At 34.4% G+C, this 22,100-nt stretch overlaps 1 protein-coding gene across 8 annotated transcripts in view; it reads left to right on the forward strand.

Moving 5' to 3' along the window:
• Window positions 1-22,100, forward strand: part of FMN1 (formin 1) — a 168,820-nt gene that overhangs the window by 116,379 nt on the left and 30,341 nt on the right. For all 8 annotated transcript variants that reach the window (XM_038139829.1, XM_038139831.1, XM_038139833.1 and 5 more), the window contains 5 exons: window positions 163-292; window positions 1,722-1,868; window positions 5,130-5,189; window positions 7,115-7,235; window positions 18,483-18,575. In XM_038139829.1, coding sequence (XP_037995757.1) covers window positions 163-292; window positions 1,722-1,868; window positions 5,130-5,189; window positions 7,115-7,235; window positions 18,483-18,575 — 551 coding nt within the window. The remainder of the gene's footprint in view (window positions 1-162; window positions 293-1,721; window positions 1,869-5,129; window positions 5,190-7,114; window positions 7,236-18,482; window positions 18,576-22,100) is intronic.

The following is a 22,100-nucleotide window of genomic DNA, read 5'->3' on the forward strand; positions in this document are numbered from 1 at the left end:
ATGCATTCTTAGCATAAAGAATATAAAAATTATAAATTCTGACAGATTTGATTCAAAAAGGAAAGAGTGCATGTATATTTCATGACACTGCAGGCTTTGATCTATTATGTACCCCACTGAGAAGAATTATAAAGATTCATTAATAGTCCTTTTTCCCCACAGATTTCTGTATGAGTTGTCTCAAATCCCCAACTTCGCAGAACGAGCTCAATGTATTATCTTCCAGTCAGTTTTCTCTGAAGGGATAACATCAGTGCACCGGAAAGTAGATATTGTGACTCGTGTTTCCAAGGTAAGTCCTCATGAAAGCTAAATTAAAACTTAAATGTATCTTAGAGTATTTAGGCTTCTCTTTTACCTTAAGTGAGGAACCTTGATCTTGCTTACTGGCTTTTTAGGAAATAAACCTGTAGTAAATTTTTAGTTGCTTAAAAGAACAAACGGAAGAGGGAAGCAGGAAAGTGAATTGCGTGTGATGCCCCATGGAGTATGTAGAAATTTATTTGTATTTAAATAGTAGATTTTTATTACTTTGCATAATGTAATAGATAATCTCTATAAACTAGGAATTAAATATAAGGCAAGCTTAGTACAGGGCCTTGCAAACTGCCTTTTTTTTGCATACCACTGTTAATGCCAATAGATGCTTGTCATGTTCGTTATCTTATTACTTTCCCTTGGCATCTATTAATTTCTGGTAACCCTGATACAGGATAATTTTTACTATGGGACAAAGCTCCTCCTAATATTTACACACTGTGAAAGACTAAGGACGAGATTTTTAAAAATAAATTATGAAAAGTAGAACAAGATGAAAATTAGGAGAGAAATTAAATGGTGGCCTAAAGGTCTAACATTCTAACCGGAAAAGTAGTTAATTTTATTTTTTTTTCTAATTTGAAGATTAGTTCTTGACTAGCTTTGCTTTCACAGAGTACCCATCCTCTACCCCTTTGGATTTCTTTGCAATAGAAATAGTTACTTATTTCTTTCCTTTCCAAAGGAGGTATGAAGAATCACTGTTGTATGATACAGGGAAAGCCATATTGCCTTCAGTTCATTTATGAGGTGTTCACACTGAAACTAATTTATCCAGTGTATTAAGGCTACATAGTTAAGAATTATGCCTGTGGCCTCAGATTGTCAACTGACAGATGTCTTTATATGGAACTGAAAATAATTTACTAGTTCTACACTGTGTTTCTAGAACTGTTTTCTGATCCGAGGCATGTAATTAGTTAGTCCTCAGCCCTCTTAAGTCTGGATTAAGTATGGATCCAGGAATGTGAATTTTCAGACCCATGAGAAGCAGGCTGAGTGACAGGCTGATTCTAACCTGGTGACAGCAAAAATAGCACATCTCCATTTGACTGTGCATGATGCAAACTCATGATAAACCACCTCCTTGTCTGTAAGATTTTTGAAGTCTTCTGAGAACATTTAGAAATCTTCCATTAATCTTTTTGTCATTGACATAGTATTTGATGCCATATAATTTGCTTTATATGGATTATATTAAACATATTATCTTACGGAGATACAGTCTAAAAAATGGTTCTCTTAAAGTTTTGATTATTGCACCAGCTTCAGCTTCCCTTACCTACCAAGGTAAAAAGAGACAAGAGAAAAACTTTAGCAAAAATAAAATGAAAAAAATATTTTATATTAGCAATTAGAATTTTTATGTCAACCAAATTTACAGACCAGTATCCTTTTTCCAGGCTTTGCTGAGCATGAAAAGTGTAAAGGAAATTTTGGGCTTGATTCTGGCTTTTGGAAATTATATGAACGGAGGGAATAGGACCCGAGGTCAAGCTGATGGGTTTGGTTTGGAAATACTCCCCAAACTAAAGGATGTCAAAAGCAGAGTAAGTACTAACGTTTGGTTAAAGATAATTTTTCTGAAGTTTTTTTTTTTTTTATTGTTCCTTCATCTGAAAGAAGTTAATCTTTTATTTCTTAATATTCTTGCTTGAAAAAGCAAGGTGCTTTGTACAGTTTTCATTCTTTTTTCTCCTAGCCTTTCACCGCCTTCTCCGGCACATGTGTATGTTTCCTTAATACCTAATTTCTCCTATTCAGTACTGCTAGGATAATTACCTAATCTGAGAACTTCTGTGTCTCTTTTATTAACAGGGACTTAGTAACAGTAGGGTAGAGAGAAGGGAGAGAGCACAGACTGCTTAAGTCTTCTCCAGTAAATGCCCTCATTCTTTTTTCATGCTCTTAAATGAAGGTTGCTCTGTGTAAATAAAAACTCTTTAAAAATCAGGTTTAAAAACAAAATATCAGTAATTGTTCATTGTGTACACTAATAAATTATGCATAAGGGATCAAAGAGATGTCACACCTAACAAGATACTTTCAGTCTTTTTTTTTAATTGCCAGTTAAATGGAGGTAGGACATGAAGTTTGAGTGGCATGCATGAGAAAATGCTCATAGATGGCAGTAAATTCTTTTGTAAAAAATTGAGAAACACGAGCTTTTTTTTGATTAGTCATGCCAGGATCAAAGTCAGGCTGAAAGGCTAGACACCTTCTGAGATGAGATTACTTTGTTTCTTATTTCAGTAGGGCAGAGCAGGAGGTGGTAGGTCGTGTAGGCAATGGGAACACTGCTCGAAGTCATTCTCTGCCAGAACATCCCTATACACCACATGGATATAGGAAGCAACAAATACTAGGAGATAATTTTCTGCTGATGTTGGTATAGACTTAGAGTGTGAGGAAAACATGCTCTTCTGCTTTTCTTATGTGAAGTGCTTTCTTGACCACAAGAGTTATAGATTTTAAGCTTTTGTTCCCTATTATGCTTCATGTACACAGGAATGCATTTGTGAGACAGGCAATGTCAGCAAAACAGTTTATCTATGGAGCATTTTGTTTTACTTGTTTTACTTTTATCATCATTAACAAAGTGTAGAAACACATTTAATTAATTGTTCAGTGTTTTAATAAAAGCTTATTCCAAAGGATTTGAGTCCTTTGTCTCCTAAAGACGTTGAGGTGCTGGAGCATGTCCAAAGATAAACAAAACTGGTAAAGAGTCTGGAGCAGCTGAGGAAGCTGGGGTAGTTTAGCACAGAGGAAAAGAGGCTCAGGTGAAACCTTATCACTCTCTACAACTCCCTAAAAAGAGGCTGTAACCAGCTGGGGGTTGGTGTCTTCTCCCATGTAACAAATAGGATGAGAGGAAGCAGCCTCAGTTCTTTCAAGGGAAGTTTAGCTTGGATATTAGCAAAAATTTCTTCACTGGAAGGGTTACAATGCTGTAGCAGGAACTGTTACAAGGTTGTTCCTCTCTGGATCAGGCTGCCCAGAGAGGTGGTGGAATCAACAACTCTGGAGGTGGCACTTAGGAATATAGTTTAGTGATGGACTTGGCAGTGCTGCATTTTCAGTTGGACTCAATGATTGTAAAGGTATTTTCCAACCGAAATTATTTCTTACTTTCGTCTTCACTGCAATGGTTCAGCTGTTCCATATAACCACATTTTTTCCCAGTCCTACTGCATGGACAAGACACAGTACAAACAGCAGCTTAACTAGAACCAGGCCAAGTTTCCCATTACTCAGGCGTTTGTTGGCTGGCTAGCTGCCTTGAAGAAAAATGTAAAACTCAGCTTTGCCTGACTTTTCTCAGCAGAACTCCTAGGCTTAGTGTCACTCTTTTATCTACCTATAAACTTCATAGAACTTAATAATCTCTGGGACTTTCCAATGTGGCTGAATTTAGCAAGCTTGTTCCAAAATTATGCATTATGAAAAGGAGTAACTGATATAAAATATAACTATGAAAGGCTTGTTCCTTAGCAAAACAAGCTAAAAAATTACATTATTTACAGTTTCGTGGTAACCAGAATAAATATGTTAGAGTTTAGATTAGCCTTCAAAATGCATAGTAACTCATAGGGTCCAGTTCCTACAGGGAAACATGAAACCTCAGAGATAATTGGTAGTCTGTATTTGAAAAGGAGAAGAATTCAGGGTCTTGTACACTTGAGCATTAAGGTATTCTTCCTTTGTCCCATTACTCCCTTCTTGTGAGTTGCCAGCAAATACATCTTAACTGAGCTGAATTCCATGAGCTAAGGTAAAAAGCCACTGCTAAATACCTCTTATTTCACTTATTAGTCATTTATTGTCACATGAGCTTAGAAAGTTACTTTTTATAGAGATTTTTTTTGACCTGCCAGTAATGGCTTCTAAAACTCTTAAACATGCAGGGTGGCTTTTCCTGCATGACAGCAGTGACTTACTTAGTTAAGAATTTTGCTGGTGTATGATACTAATAAAATATAATGTGCTGCAGACTCTCATATAGACAAGGCAGCTCTGTACAGGAAGTCAGACATTGTTCACATACAAATGTTTGTTCTGATACCTGTCAATATAAAATATGAAAACACATCCAAAAAACTTCAAAGGCATTCCAGATATAATTCCTTATATCATGGTCCTTTTATATTGCTGAATGTAATGTATAACTTTTCCTTAGTTCATCTGGCCCATGCTGATCCAATGACATGTAACAAAATAAAATACTGTTTACAGTTGTGTGCAGGAACCTGGAAATGGTGATTCCATAAAGTGAGAATTAAAATTCATATTTATATGGTAACAGGGCATGAAATATACTTCTTGGTTGAATGCTATCTGATTTCATATTTAATATAAAATATGTAAAGTATCTGTGCCTTTTTTGGATCTTCCTTACAGATGATTGAGACCATAGGAATTAAGAAATTCTGTTCACATTAATGTATTTGAGGTGACTGTAATATTTAGTTGATCCTATGTTTAAGAGTAGTATTATTGAATAATATTTTTATTTGAGTTTATATTATTATTCTGTAATGCCTTCTATTGTTACATAAAAAGCTTCTCCAATGTATTCTTCTCTGCATGTATTTTTTCTGGTATTTAAAACCAAAATAAACTCTGATTCTAGTAGTGGTACGATGAAGTCAATGTAAAAGATCTAATTTTTTTTGTCAGTAATGCTAAGGCTAAAAAGTGTTGTGAATCCTATTTCTCACAGCAATATAAAATAATGATTAATTTAATTTTAAATAGAGTACATTTTCACACTGAATCAGTGTTAATCACACATTTTTAATTTTTCCTAGGATAATGGTATTAATCTTGTGGATTATGTCGTCATATATTACCTACGCCATTGTGATAAGGTAAAGGATTTGCTCTATCAGCCTCTCCAAAACCAGGTTTCTTTAAGAGATGGTGATGTTTGAAATCTGAACACAGTACCTCAGATGGGGAAATAAAATCCATTTCTTGTGTTTTCTTATAATAGTTATGTATCTTGATAGGCATGAAACTTGCTATAAGTTTCAAGATAAGGCTTGGGAAAATTTTACCTTGGTTGTTGAGAGAACCACTGCAGGCAGTTAGCTGTGACTGTGGCAGACTGGACAGGTGGTCCTCCAGCCCTGCCTTATTACATCTGGGTGGCTGTAGCATTGTAAAATTTCTTCTGATTTCATTATATTGGAAGGCAGAAGCATGATTTCTCTCTTAGGACAAAAAATGCAAGGACAGGTTAGTATTTTAAGATAGGTGGGTCAGCTGATGGGGGTGAAGTTAGGGGTTGAAATGCTGCTGTAAATTACATTCTATTGTATGTGATACTCCTCTGTATATGCATTTATATGTATTATATACATTCATTTCTTTTATATATATATATATATATATATATATATATATATTTGGTATTGGCAATAGCCAAACTTCTTGAGTGGAAAATTTGAACTATTGTATTTTAAATGAAAATATTGCTATTAAATGATTTTAATGGTGATTTTCGACAATTTTAATTTTTTTCTCATTTTTTCTTCTTTTTTTTTAATTTTTACATAAGGTTGTTGCATTGATGAGTTAGTAGTCCTCAGATATCAGTATTCTTTCTTTAGGGTTTTTGGCTTTGTTTGTTTCTCTTTCTTTTTTCTTGTGTTTTCTCATGTTGGTAGTTTTGTTGGGGAACTAGGATTTTTATGCTTTCTAATTAATTAATTAAAATATTTAATTAATTTATTTATTAAGATATATAATTATTTAGTTAAATATTTCTGTAAAGTTCCTACTTTACTGTAATTTTACTTCAGGGAATTTTGTGAAACAAAGTAGGATATCTTCCTTGGGAGGAAATAAACACAGTGTAATTATCATCCATTACACTTTCTCCAGCAAAATGTTTATATCTTTATAAAAATGAAATTATTCTTTCCCCATTCACTAAACAATTAGCTCTCCAACCTAGGAGTTTTCCTTTATTACAGACTGAAATTCATGCAGGTATATGCATATTTCAAACTCAGTAATATATGCTTATACACAGCAATGTCATATTAATACCATTTATACATACTTTACTTGCTAAAATTCCACTGGAGATACTGCTTTGAACCTTGTAAAAGTTTTCTGTTGGTTGGTTGCTGGATCTTTTTTTATTTTGTTTCGTTTTGTATGTGGGGGGTTTCTGTTGGCTTTGTTTGTTTATTTGTTTTACTTCTGATTATTTTTTCTTACTGTGCTAAAAATAAGGTATATACTTACGGGTACCATACAGGCTTTAACCCCTGTTATTTATTTAGCCACATAAGCATTCAACTGTATATTTTTATCTGTGTAAACTGCTTCAGGAAATATATGAACAGGGTTTTCAATTTATGCTTATAAAGTGTGTGTGTTTTTAATGAATTGTGAGAGAGTGAAACCACAAACGTTTGGCATAAGATCCCTTCTTGCATTAAAATGGGCATTCCTGTTATCTTTTTCTGAGAAAGTTCTAATCCCTTATCTAAACCTTTATTGCCATAAAATTAACTGAAATGTTGTGTGTTTAATGTTGTTTCAAAGTTTAAATAGAGCACAGTTTGCTTTACAACATCTAAAAGGAAGTTTCAATACTCAGAATGGTCAATATTTAATCTTGAATGAGATGTTGTTTTAGCAAGAATGATTTAAAATATGTGATTTTTGTAATTTTATAACACTGTTTCATAGATGAGAATTTTTTTTAAAGATACTTATTTCACTCTAAATGCATTCAGTTTTCATAGTGGCCTGTTTGTTTGTTTGTTTGTTTGTTTAGGAAGCAGGAACAGACAAGAGTATTTTTCCTTTACCAGAACCACAGGATTTTTTCCAGGCCTCCCAAGTTAAATTTGAAGACCTAATAAAAGACTTAAGGAAACTGAAGAGAGATCTAGAAGGTAACTGGGAACTTTCACATTTGTTCTGCTAACAACAAAGTGCCATTTAAAATGTGATCTTTATGAGGTTTTCTTATTGCTAATTAGGTTTATAGTGTTGATTCATTTAGAGTTTTTACACTGTGGCACAAATTACTCACATAAATTAGAAAGAAAAAAAATTTAACTCATGACTTAATAAAAATGAAAGTAGAGATCCTGAAAAGTAATTTTCCCTTTTACAATCGAAAGGCCCCTAAAGAAATCTTTCTGATTATTCTTTCTGTTATGTGTGAATTTTTCTCTGGCTTCTCCAGAACTATGTGTTTAACTGTAGATATCTGTTAGCTCCATAACATAAATACTTTCTTCAGTACTTGTATAACAACAAGTTAAAAGCTACAAGAAAGAGTTGAATACTATTAATGTAGAAATAAAGCACAGCTTGCCAAGGCAGAGCAAAGGGAAATGGAAAGCTCCAGTTCAAAATATTTTCACCCTGGGACATAAAATAAACATTTAAAAATGTTTATTATAAAGAGGGGCTCAGAAACCCAACTCATCTATCAATCAAGGTACTGAGTGGAAATAAAGTAGGAAGGGTTGTTCTCTTAAGTATTTCAAGTAGTTTCTTTTTTATTTTGTGCTACATGCAATTTTCTAAAATAAATTCAACAAATGATGACTGAATATTTTAAGCCTTTTTCTTGTTATAGAAAAGTTTGTACTTTACTAAGGAGTTCTGTGTAGAAGGTGGAGTTTAAGAAGAGAATCTGCGTAAAAACATGTAAAAACTTATGCATTTGGATTTACATGTTTGCACCAGACTAGAAGAGTCCTTTTATAATCAGAGTTTAACAAGATAATTGTTTTCAATTTTTTTCAGTGTAAGGCACTGAAAACCGTTACAAAATAGTTTATCCTTACAGCTAGGAATTGCTGGATTAGGTCACTGCCATCCTTAGGACAATTTCAAAGGTTAATAGTGGTAGGAAAGTATCAGTTGTTGTTTGTTCGACCCAGGCATAAGTGAGTGCTCTATCTCCTCTCATCGCTTGGCCCTGTAAGCCCCTTGGCCTGCCCTCTTTTGGGCTAGTTTTTGCAGAAACATGATCTGTGTTTGATCTTGTACTTTTTCAGCATGTAGTCCTGCTGTCATACATCTTAGTTGAGCAGGAGCTGTATTGAGGCTGGGGCATTCACATCATATTTGTTCTACATTGCAAAGACACAAACAGCAAGTAGGAAAAGCTAAACTCTTTTACTCTTAAGATAAAAACTTCAGCTTTCTTGTAATCACTGATTTCTTTTTTCTAAACCAAATTTTTGTAGGTATTTATAGCAAATCTAGAAAAATTGTTATCTTGTGGTTGTTCCTGTAATTCTTTGTAAAGGTGTGTATTAAAATCAGCCACAGCAATTAACACACAAAGTTAATGACAGCAAAAATGTGAAACCAAAAAGGTTGTGGAAATGTTTTCAGAATGTTGGTATTTTATCACTTTAAAATATGCAACAGATTCTAACAAGCATTCCTGTGATTGTTTCTCTTACATTTAAACAAAGAAACAATCAGTTATATAAGAACTTATCTTTTTTCAAAGATTCCCTTTCAAATTCTTTTCTTTGGTTAATACTCTAGTTAATTTTTAAATCAGAATTTTAATTGAAGAGGTTATAATTTTAACACGTCCAACAAAGATTTGATGAGTCTCTGTAGTTTATTGTAGCCATTAAAAAGTTGTGGCTGCTGGCAGAATACCAGTGAAAGTCTAAAGCTGAAACAGATGTGAGTAGCAGAAACCAAGTCCAGAGAAGCGTCGGGCCCAGCTATCCAGACAGGCGCGGCCCTTCAGATGTAAATAATTTGAACAATATTAACCGGGGCTGCCTGTGTTATAGGGTACATTGGATTTGTTTCACAGTTTGTTGGCTAAGGTAGTCTCGAGCAGATTACCTAGGAATTGGGGTGAGACAAGGGTAATAAATGGAAGAGAGGTTTTCATCGTGTCATTAGGTAATGCACTAATGTTCCTGTGAGTGACTTCCCTTTTTTCTGAGATTTTTAAGGAATTATTAAAAAAAAAAGAAACATATCACTTCTTGCAACTGAAATGGCGATTTTGATAGTTACTTTTCATATTAGTTGTCATTTAGTATTTAAAAATATATTTGACTAGTTTATCAAGGCATTCATTTATGTTTCTAACATGGATATTAATATAGGAAAGATGGAATTATCATGAGTGTTGTGTCTTATAAACCTCATGGTATAAACCTCTGGTTTGAAATACCTAGACACTGTGGAACCAAAAGTTCAAATCTAGATGGAGTACAAACCCTTTCATCCTTTTCAGATAAACAGATTGAGTTCCATACAATTTGCTATTTTTAAATCTTTCAGATTAGACTTTAAAGGTACAGGCTAACTTTACTCTGAAGGGATTAGACTGAAGTTACACTCAAGAATTCAAAAAGGTTTTTGGAGAATCTTAATCCAACAGGTTTTTAAAACATATTCTAGAACAAACTTTTTAATCATAGGTGGTTTAGGTTAAAAAGAATGAGAAACGAAAATATGCATTTAATATAGACTTTTAAGGGGAAAGAAGTGAATATTGGATGGTAAGATGAAAATCTTAGGGTGAAATCTGGTTCCACTCTAACATCCAACTAGAAATAAATTTCTGTAAACTCAGGTTTTCACTCCAGGTCTGTTGGTGTATTTCCAAGGCTTTCAAATATTGCACAGTATCATAAGCAGATACATTTATTCATTTAACACATGCTAGCTTTCTAGTTAAGCTGTAGAGTTATGGAAAGAAAAGATTTTGCTTTGCTTAAGATTGTAAGACATCTTATTCCTTGTCTAAGGCAATGAATGATTCCCACATTTTTCTTTCCCTGTGATCAAGCATGATTTACCTTCTAATTTGAACAATGCCACTTTGTGTTCTTGAAATTGGTATTCTTCTGGAATAAACACAAAATGTTTTAAATACGTAATCATAGAAGATACTCAGAAAGAAAGCCACTTCACCAAAGTTTGGTAGACTAGTATAAGTTTTACCATGAATCCTTTTATTAATCTGTGTCTGAAGTTGAACAATTTTAATTAAATTAGTTGCCCTGTAGATTGTTTCCGTTCATCATACTCATTCCTTTTCTTTGTAATACAGTAAATAAAATTTTAAAAATTTGTGGTGCTCTGTTCCTCAAAAGAAAGCAATATTAGATGCCTTGTGTAATATTCTGTGATGTTCATTTAAACTTTTTTTTGTATTCTTGACCTTAACAAGTGAAACAGCAGAGGTATTTATTGAATTGTTAAAAATGGAAACCAAGGTAGGTCCATACTAAGGATTTTGAAGAGTCACTTCTGTTTCTCATAATTAATTAAATTTACTACGAGAGAGATTGTAACATTCTGATTCCATTGAAAATCCACATACCTTTTACTTTCCCTTCCTTTCATGGCCACCAGTAGAAATATTGGTTGCAATTTTCATACTAATATATTTTTCAGTGCTGTATATAAGTTTTAAATTTTTATTAACTTAACTGTGTGTGTGAGTATATATGTAGGTGTTTGCAAACACGTGTGTGACAGAAAAGAAATCTAAAATAAGAAGACTTTAGGGATCTGCTATACAATTTTCAGTTGGAGACAGAAGACATGGTTTCATATTGGGCACCTCTTAAACTAGTTGTTGACAGATCTGTATCTTGCATAAGTATGTAACCCCAATTTTTCCCCATTTAAATAGGAGAACTTCACCAAAACTTACGTTTATGACAACTATGTTTTATAAAATTGCATAATCCTTATGAAAAGATTAAAATGGAAGTAAGTAAATCCATGCAAGAAAAGTTGAGAAATTACAATGTTGTGTTGGCCATTTTCACACTGGTTTTTATGCAGGAGCATTACAAATATCTTAAAATGATAGAGAAGTGCAGCTTGGTAGGTTGGAATGTACATCTGGAGGTCCTGTGGTCCAGAGCCTTTGAACAAGAGTAACTTCATATTTAGATCAGGCTGTACAGGGCCAAAGTCATCTCAGTTTTGAATCTATTGGCAGCACCTCTCTGGGCACCTGCTCCACTGCTTAATTGCCGTCTTGAATATTTTTCTTTATACCATGTGAGAATTTCCTGTGCTGCAAGTTGTGACTGTTGCTCAACTTTCTTTAGATGTGCATTCCTGAAAAATCTGGCTCTGCCTTCTCTCTAGTTTTTTGTTAGATAGTTGACATTAAAATCTAGGTCTCCAGCCCACTTTCTCTAAATGGGGCTGAACATACCTTCTCCTGCCTCTTCTTTAGGTGCTTCATTTAATTTTCATTCCTAAATGTCAATATATATAGTTTTCTTCAGGTTTTAATATATATTTATATAGTATAAAATATATTCTTGTTCATAGAAACAGGTCCAGTGGACTGGATGTGACTAATAAACACCATGCCAGTCATGTCACTCTCTTAACACTGTCTCTCAGCATGGCTGATTAGACCAGACTAAACTGTTGCATCTACACTGCTCTCATTCAGTGCTTCTTCAAGTAGCTGTGTATCACATTCTATTGCAAAGCATGGAAGAGAATTTAGAAATAAGAAGTGGATGGACATTTAAAAGGGTCACTCATTATCCATGCTTTCAGCAACTGTTACTTTAGAGTCAAGGAAGAAACTGCAAATAGAAAAAATAATCAGTTCATGCAGACTAAAACTCTGATTTTCCAAATTTGAAGTACTGAAAAACATCTGGATTTATCAAGGATTAGAGGGGAATATGTTTATCAATAGGAAAACATACAAAGGCAGAAAAGTTTGATTGGTATTGTTCCAAGAAGTTAATTTAAAATTCCTAAATGTCTTTTCCCATCAGAGTCCTCAAACTGAGTGAAAGTTTTGCAACAAAATATCCCCTAATTAACTATAGCCTGGTTTTGTTCTAGAGATGAATTAATTTGATGGGTTATCATTTATTCAGGTGGAATTATATATTTAGTTCATACATAATACAGCCTACAGTAAAGTCTGTTCTGTGGACTAGAGTTTTAGTGAAATCATGATACAATAATAATCCATAGTGCAAGGATTACAGTGTTGAAAATTCTAAGTATTATATCAATTTTGAGTAATAACTTTCTAAATAATTTGTAGGATTATTAGTTATGTCTTGATAAAAGATGATTGATATTCATTAGGAGGATAGTATTCCAAAAAATATCAAAAATACTCTTCTAAAATATTTTCAACCAATTGAAGCCTTAGACTAATTTAAATTGAATGTTTTAAGTCAATTTAAAAGAGGGGCTTTTCGTCAGAGAAATGTTTGTCATACATGTCATAAAATCTTCCCAGCAGGAGCAGAGAAGTTGTATGATAATTTACAGGACATGCTTCCTTTAATTCTCATTGTTAGTTATATGTTCTTTAAAATTTTGGAAGTGCAAACAAATAGAAATTTGAACTGAATGGTGGAACATGAGGAGCCAAATAGGTGCATGTGTAATTTCTCTAGGTAATAGCATAAAGAAAGCATGTTGTTTTGTGTGTGGTTTCACTGTTTTTGCGCAGTCCAAAATTTACATTATCTATTTTGATGCAATGTAAAATGATGTAAGGAAAAGAACAAAGCAAATGGCTTTGTACAGGAAAGGGTTTGTTGTTTTGGTTTTTTTTTTGCAAGAGTTGGCACTTTTCATTCTCAGAGTTTTCTGTCCATTTTTTGAATAGTCTCTCGCCTCAGCAGGATGAGATGTATTTCAGTTTGTTTTGATTTAGAAAGACCCAACACAGGCATTTAAAATGCATTTTCTATATGTGCATTGGATTTTATTTTACAGTTAAATGAACTTTTTGACAGTGTTCCACTGCTAATGTTCATATGTGAATACATTTCATGTATATTTTTTTAAATGGATAATTTCTTAAAATTTCATTAGATTTTTTAGGTTTTGATAAAAAAAGGATAGTATGGGATGGTTTAAATGGTTTAAGCATTCAAATATATAATAGAGAAGAAAAGCAATTATGTTTTTGAAGACTTTATTCCCTGAAAGCAGATGTCTGCATGTGTGCTCAAAGGCACAGGGAAAAGGCTTTCAGTTGATTAAACAATGGCATGCTGTTAATTTTTTTTATATATTTTTTTCCTTTTGCTAAAGAATGCTCGGAAATTTCTTGTTAAAAATCATTCTGCAAATGTTAAGATTCTAAAATGAATCTGGGAAATACCACACTCATTATTTTCTGTGCACTTTTTTGTGTGCCCTTTTAAATAAATAAGTAAGTACATATGGGTATGTTAAGCATTAGTTACGTAGCTATGAAGGATACATCTGGGAGCAGGTAGTGTACATGTGGGAATGGGAGGAGTACAGTCCCTATCAAAGTGTGTGATGGATAATGAATTATGTAGTTTGGAGAGTGTTAAATACTGGTATTGGGAAGAACAGTGACTTCGTATTTATGGACCTCATCAGCTTTTCCTCTTTGTGGAGGTATGCAGTAAGAGACAGGACAGATTTCTGCTAGAATTGAGACAGTCACGTATCCAAGATTGAAAGTGCATTACTTCAGACTGTGGGGTACAAATTAATAGTAGTGGGGCTAATAAGCACTTTGTGAAATGTTCCTGCTAATATTGCTGGTAGTTTATGAATTTACGTGATTTTAAATCTAAGCTGAATACCCCAGCTGAACCAAACTTCACCAACTTGGTGGAAGAATTAATTAGATCCAACTTTATGATCTGTCTTGCACATAAAATCAGACATCCAGCAATAGAGAGCGAAACAGATCACTTCTCTGGCTTCTACAGTTTCATCTCATAAACTGTTTCAGCCATTGCCCAATTCTCTTATGTCTGATCCCTTATTCAGTACAATAACTGATAAAATGTTTGAAAGGTCCTTTTTTTTTAGCACAAAAAAAATCTTAGCTGATCTGATGAAAATATTATTCTTGCTTCTTAAAAATATTGTCTCCCTCTCAATTATCCAGACAAGACTCTTCAATTTAAAAATATTCTTTTTTTTTTGTACTGTTCAGAGCAAAGGGAAATGTTTCAGTTTCTCAGCAGATTCTTCTAGCGCACAGTTCTACACTCTTGACAGTTCTTAATGATGTGTGGAGTTCTGTATGTTTGGATCTTGACACTTTACAAAAAGTTTCTACTAATCATGTGTGCTGGAATCACTTAAAGGAATCTTTCAAAGACTTGACTGGAAAATTATGAGGCTTTAGTCATTATAATCATTTATATGTACTGTTCAGTCCCTTGCAGTGTGCTTCTCTGCTCAAGGGTGCCCTGAATGTAAACTGCCATTTCAGAAGGAGTACATTAAGCAGAGGCTCAGATATGTTGCTATGGTGTGAAAAATATTTAGTTTTACTAGCAGTCTTTTTCATTTTGCTAAATGTATTCTTGGGAAACAATTTTAACAGAAAGGTTTTTAAATTATTTGTATAATATGGTGGTGCCCTTTCACCAAATAAGGAGCTAAAAAAATTTTAAGTTAGTTGAAACTAATATAGGCCTGAAAGTTCCTCTGTATGCCATCACTAACTCTAAAAGTTCAAAAATGTTGTTGAACTTACAACAAGAAAGGCCTCCTCAAAAGACAAAGGTGGAACATCTGATCAAACTTGTGAGAATTGTCAAGATGTCTGACTCATTCAGAACAGGTGAACTTTTTAAACTGTTTTGTATGCCACTAATTCAATTATTTCACTTTCCACATCTTAAGACGCATCACTGAAATGTTTTTTCTGTCTCATTTATACGTGACAGCTAGAGCACCTAAACAGATGCTTGTTTCTGCGTGTCATGAGGAAACATGTTTCAGACAAAGACTGAGTTTCTACTTATTATCTTCTATCCTCTGGATTATTTTTTTAAGAAAAAGGAATTATTAATGTGTGAAGAAAATAACTTTATATAGAAGCACATTTTTTCTTTTAAATTAGCTGAAAACATCTTCACAGAACAGTAGATATACAAGCAATTAGTAGGTTAGAATGGTGTATTTAGTTTTACGTGTGCTAACACTTTTTCGCATTAAATTGTTGACTTTCATTTAAGGCAGTAAGGACTGAGCTTGAGAACAGAATGCTACCTCAGTCTGATGCCCTTTTATGCTTTTCTCAGATAGTTTTGTCTCGGAGAACTTCCCGCCCCACTTCATGGCATTTCCATCTCGGCTTTGTTCAGCAGCTTCCGTATTAGTCAGCCCTGCTCTGGCTTTGGTGGTAGTGCTTGAACATCTATGTATTCCTATTATTGACGTGTGCTGATGATCAATATGGGTCCAAATGGGCAAACAAAATACTGTCTCTGAAACTTTTCTGAGTTAGTAGCAGCATAGCCCCTTGCAGTTGGAAGTCGTTAAAATTCTTATCAGGCTCCCACGGAATCAAGATGAATTTCTTGCCTTCTGTACATTATTTAAAATTCTATCTGAAAAGAAACTTACGTGCAAGTTTGTACAGAAGTACAAAAGCTGTAGATAGTGCAAAAAGCATTCAATTAATTCCGTGTGAACAGCTCCAGTGAGTAGGTACCTAAGTGTGTGTAATAACAGGAGACTATAACCAGATCCTGCAGCAGTGTCCAATGCGTAAACATGTCTCCACCAGTAACTATTTGTTTAGTTTGCAAAGTTGTTTCCAAGTAAGAAAATTAATAAAGTACTACCAAAGGAACTAAATCATGAGAAAATTATATAGCACTTTCTGAATAATATAAATTTATGAAATTTATTGGAGGTTTATTAGGTTTTAATTTGGGTGTATAGATCCCAGTAGCGTAACAGGTTTCTGCGCTGTAAAAGATCATGGAATCTCTCATACAGAAATTTGGGATTATTTAGCACTGAATTCATTTGCAGGATTATTTCTAATGCTCTTTGAAACAGAAAAGGTAACAGCTCTAAAAAGGAATTGTCAAATAGTAATCCTTCTGTCAAAGATATGCTGGCGTTGTAACTGAGTAAAGGAGCGAGCCTGGCAGTGTAACCTGCCATGCTCTGAACAGACAGGAGCAGGGCAGCTTTAGCAGTTTTCACAGAGGCATAACTCATAGGGGATAGTGTCAGTGACAGGTTTATAGGAATTCATGGTGTTGATACTTGGTTTTGCTGTCAGGCTGATTCCTGTAAATGCTACTGGTGGGTTCTGGTGAGTGAATAGTTAGTAATTTACTGTTATCAACTTTAAACTATTTCTGGGTTTGCATTTACTTTTAAAATGGTGCTTAAAAAATTCCAAATTGTGTCTGATTGACACAGAAATGCTCTTTACATGAAAGTTTGTTTATGGGCCATGATTCTTTTGACAGATTTACAAGTGTCTGTGGAGTTTTAAGACTATTGCCCAATAGGCATTAAGTGAGAGACATTCTATTTTGTAAATATTTTCACTTATATTGGGGATTTTTAAAGAACTTTTTGAGCCAAGTACTGCATTAAATCTGAAGACAGTGGCAAACTGATAATCAGCAGTTTCCAGCTTTGTTTTAATGTTTTGCTAATGCTTTCCATTTCTGTGGCCAAGATTTGTAGTGGGTGAAGCATGATGTACATCCAACAATTTGTAAGGGCTTTCAAATACTTTTGCACACTTGTATTTTCCTTTTTTTTTTTTTCTGCAATAGCTCATTTAGAAATAAACAATTTTCAAAATAGCTTATTACATTCAATTTCACTAACATACAGCTCATACCCAGGAAAAGAACCAAAAGTTTATTACATTAGTGGAGAATTTGCATCTGTTTGAACTCAGTAATGCTGAAACAGGTTTTTCATTTTCCCAAATGATTATTTTGGAATGAGATGGTGAGAGAAGAATTGTATGTGTGGTGTGATTTGGGATTTTTTTTTTTTTTACTTAATTTAAATTATTAAAGACACATAACTGAGCAGCTAATAAAATACTCTCTTTACCAATCTAGTATGTTTAAATCACCACTCCATTCTGCATGCTATCTGGCATACAAATAAATATCAATTAACTCTGCTCTGAATCATTTGAAAGGTTTGTCATATGCTACCAGATACAAGACTATAGATTAAAGATAAACTTAGACTGTAGCCAGGCCATTTTATACAACCTGCACTTTGAGTCATGGAGGGTTGCTAAATTAAAATATAGTCTTGGATGGGAATGGGTATTTTTCTATAAGAATTGACCAAATATGTTTCTTCTCTCAATTAATTGAAAAGCTGTGGTTATTTTCAGTACGTTCTGATGGTCCAAGGGTATTGTAAGCACAATACTACTTGCACAGTAAAATGTATGCATCTATTTTCAACCTTCCCTTGACTTTTTACACTACATTGCAAATTTAAATAATGGGACATTTTAATTACACAGGCTCAACTTCTGTTTCCACAGTTTTACATTAATTTTTGTTTAATGATGGTAGCAATATGGTGTGAATACAGTTCATGCAGTCAAACTGTAAGTCTTAGGTTTAACTCCAAAATAAGTTTCCATCTAAATGTAGCTTCTTGGAAATGCAAAGCTGTGGAAGAAAAATCTTGTTGTGGTTCATAAATTCCGTTGCTAAATGGAAAGTAATTTCATTTTTATTTCTGCCTCCTGTCATCTTTAATGTGGAACATTAAAATGCACTAAGTTTACTAAAAGTTCTAGGCCTGTTAAAATTCGTTGGCAAATTAAATTAAGTTTTTCAGAAATTGGCATGGCATTGGTTCTTAAAATAACAGATAGATTAAATAAAAAACAAATTACACTTAAGTGTAAGTTCACTTTCTTACATACTTCAACTGTTTCATATCACGGTCTGGGGATGGAATACTCGAGTAATGCTGAATTGCTGCATCTGTTTCAGGAAAAATGGTTGAGTATGGGATGCCTGACATTGATTGATTAAAATCAATCTAGATACAAAGGATCCTCCACTTACCACAGAAACAGACTTTAAAGCTTTAAATATACCATCTAGAATTAGTGTGTGAGGCAAGCTGTGTTACTAGGAAGCCCTAGCACACTGCAGGAGTCTTAGAACAAATCTCTTACTAAAGACAAATTTACTCTTTAAACACATATAGAATTTTTTATTTAGCATGCTTGACAAGTATTTGTATTTCTTATTTTAGTCTAATTGCTGGATTCCTTAGTGCTTATTTATAACCTCTAAAGTAAATTCAGGTGACTTATTTAGATGTAGGCTCCTATGGTGCTGAAATCTACTTCTGGTACATTTCTTCTGTCATAAATATGTCTCATCTTTTTGTAGCCTCTGAAAAGCAGATGAAGTTAGTTTGCAGAGAGTCTTCTGAAGAACATCTCCAGCCCTTCAAGGAGAAATTAGAGGAATTCTTCCAGAAAGGTAACCACATCTGAAAAAAAAAAACTTACTGCCAAATAGTGTAGTGGTTTATAAAGTTATGTGTAATGCAAGCTGCATTAAATATCTGTTTCCTCTGAAAATTCCTGTGGATTATGTTCCTAATGGGTCTAATATATGTTCATATATGTTGATATATGTTATACAGATCTTAGACATCACTTGTCAAAGCTAATCACTCCCTTGATCTCACCCATTTCCCATTGGTTATTTTGTGCTTTGTTCTTTATTATTATTTGTAGGCAAAATGAAAAATATATTAATCACAGACGAAATTTATCAGAGGGAATATAAAGCTTCAAAGACTTAAAAAAGACGAGTGAAAGACACTCTTTTAGAGAAAGTCCACATATATACATGTCATCTTTTCTCCCTAGTGTGAGCTTATGAACTGACTTATTCATATTTAAAGATTTTTGTCTTGGGCGAGACAGAAATAAGCATTAAAAAAAGTGATTTACCAGGTTAGAGTCTGGAGACAGTGGGTGAAAACCAAGGTGCAATTTGGTCCTCAACTGAAGATAATGTATATGCAGGTTGCTGTTGAAAACAACAGTCCTGCTCCTTCCTGTTTCTCAAACTGTGTTCCCCATCACCTGCTTCTGCCAGCCCCATTGCTTCTGCAGTTGTGGAAAATACATGCAGGGAGAGATTTTCCCTCCTCTCCTTGTAGGAGTACAATCTCCTTGGCTAAACAAAAAAAATTCTGTCTTTTTGACAGAGATATTAGAATTGTTAAGAATTTAATTGTGTTTCTCATAGAAATGGTGAACAGTTTAACAGCTTATTATCTGAGAAGTCAGTTGAGCTATCTGAATCTGCTCATCCAGACAGAATATTAGTGATCATTCAGATTATTGTAGTAATTTATTAATTATCTTAATCCTTTTTATGAAGGTTGTCCTAATGTCTTTTTTAATAACTTTGTTTCATGAGGCTGTCTTGTGTAAATAGTTCAACAAATGAAAACAGGCTGTTTCAAAAGTAGCAGATAAATTGTACTGGTAAATAAGCTCATATTCTCCTTTACCCTTCTCCTAGGCCATGGAGTTCAAGGGATATACTTGATATATTTTTTTTAGGTGCAAGTGTATTTGGACAGTATTTAAGCAGCAAATTCCTTGCCACAGAATTTTTAAAACAAAAAATTTAATGAAAATCTTGATGTCACTGCAGGACAGTTTCATTGTCTTTCTAATGTATTTAATTGGAAATTTTCACTTACCGTTTAACAATAACATCAAGATTGAATTAGTACTACAAATATACACAGATATATATATATATATGTTTGTATTTCTACAGAACCATTATGATCTCCAGCATGTTTCTTAATCTAGCTTGCCAAAATACTGTAATAATCAATTTTGCCTGGGTCTTGCCAGGACACTAACCCAGTGGTGTCTTCCACAATCGTATCACAGATTCTGTGAATTTTCCCACACCCGGAATCTCACGAGGACTCTCGTGGTTCGTGCAGTTGGCAGCTTAGCACCACTCAGCTGTTTGCTTGCTGCCCCTCCTTGGGGAGGCAGGGAGAGGGTGGAAGGGTGAATGAAAAAAAACTAGTGAATTGAAATACAGACAATTTAATTTAAGGAAAGCAAAAGCTGTGTGAGCAAGCAATGCAAAACACAGAATTCAATCAACTCCTTCCCATCAGTGAACAGGCGTTCAGCCATTTCCTAGAATCATTAAGGCTGGAAAAGACTTCTTAAAAATTACCAAGTCCAACCATTAACCTAACATTATCAGTTCTACCACTAAATTGTGTCCCTAAGCACATCATCTACACTCTTTTTGAACTCTTCCAGGGATGGTTATTCCACTACTCTCCTGGGTAGTCTGTTTCAGTACTTGATAACCCTTTCAGTGAAGAAATTTTTTTCCAACATCCAGTCTGAAACTCCCCTGACACATCTTTCCTGTAACTTGTTGCCTGAGAGAAGAGACTGACACCCCTATGCTCTCTGGGAGCTGTAGAGGGTGATAAGGCCTCTCCTGAGCCTCCCTTTCCCCAGGCTAAACACCCCCAGCTCCCTCAGCCGCTGCTCTCAGACTTGTGCTCCAGACCCTTCCCCAGCTCCACTGCCCTTCTCTAGACACACTCCACCACCTCAAGGTCTTTCTTGTGTGAGGGGCCTAAAACTGAGCACGGGATTCAGGGTGTGGCCTCACCAGTGTCAAGTACGGTGGGTTTTATCACTTCCCCAATTCTGTTGGCTACAGTATTTCTAAGTTCCATTTAGAACTCACATTTCTAAGTTTCACATTATCAGGAAAGCAGGATTTCATCACACATAGCCTGTACTTGGGAAGATGAGCATCAGAACTCTGAATTTCTCCCCTGCTTCCTCCTTCTTTTCCCAGATTTATTTCTGAGCATGATGTTCTGTGGTATGAGTTATCCCTTTGATTCAGCTTGGGCCTTCCCAACTCCTTGTTCATCTCAGCCTACTTTCTGAAATCAGCATTAGAAATAGAGAAGGCCTGAATGCTGTGCAGGACTGTTCAGAAAGTAGCTAAAACATGGATGTGTTATCAACACTTTTGGTCACAAATCCAATCTACAGCACCATCGGAGTTCCTGTGAAGAAAGTTAGCTCCACACCAGCAAAAACCAGCAGAAGGAGTAGCAAATCAACACAGTCTTAAAAAATAAAGACAACACAGTACCTGGTTTCTCCTGCAATGCTGAGCTACTCTTTTTATCATACTCCACTTTCTTATGTGTGGCATATTATGAAAATACCCAGTTTCTTGGATGATGATCTTGGAAGAAGACTAGCTCTGCTTTAGATAAAATTGCACTTCAATTGTGCATTATCATTTCAAATAGAAAAACATATTCTTCCAAATGTTTTCCCTGTTTATGCCTATTGATGTGAAAATTGAGATATATTTATCTTTGTCAGTGTGACAGAAAATTTTATCCATATGTGTGTGAATAATTTTTTTTTTTAAGAGAAAGAGAGAAAACATTCCTACATCTGTCCTGGGGCAGTAAGGTCTATATATTACATTTATTGGGACACTTTTTAGTGAGGTCTTTTTTATACTAGAAAGAGCAAAACCACCTGGATTACTCACCTGCTCACTTTTTCTCATGTTCCCTTGTTCTTCTTTTGCTTTATAATGTTATGCTTTATGGTAACTAATCAGACACACTTAATTTTGTATAATTTAACTTCTCATCTTTTGACATCTTATTCTACCTTATTCTGAGATGACTTTTCAGTAGGTTGTCAGATTCTACAATGATTGACTATTTTCCTGTTAGTCACCTGATTGATTTGAATCTTTATAATGGTGGATGGTACTTTCTGGGGCATTAGAATGGAAATCCTATAGAATTCTACACCAAAGATAGGGGAAAATAACACAGAAACCCATCTTGATTTATGGCACTAGAATAGGCGTTGGATAACTGTCAAGGTCAGAGATGTCTGCAAACTCAGCCACTTCTCTGAAATTAGCTGATAATACTGAGCATCCAATAGGCATCTG

The sequence above is a fragment of the Motacilla alba genome, chromosome 5 (assembly GCF_015832195.1).
Source record: "Motacilla alba alba isolate MOTALB_02 chromosome 5, Motacilla_alba_V1.0_pri, whole genome shotgun sequence".
In the NCBI taxonomy this organism is placed as follows: Eukaryota; Metazoa; Chordata; class Aves; order Passeriformes; family Motacillidae; genus Motacilla; species Motacilla alba.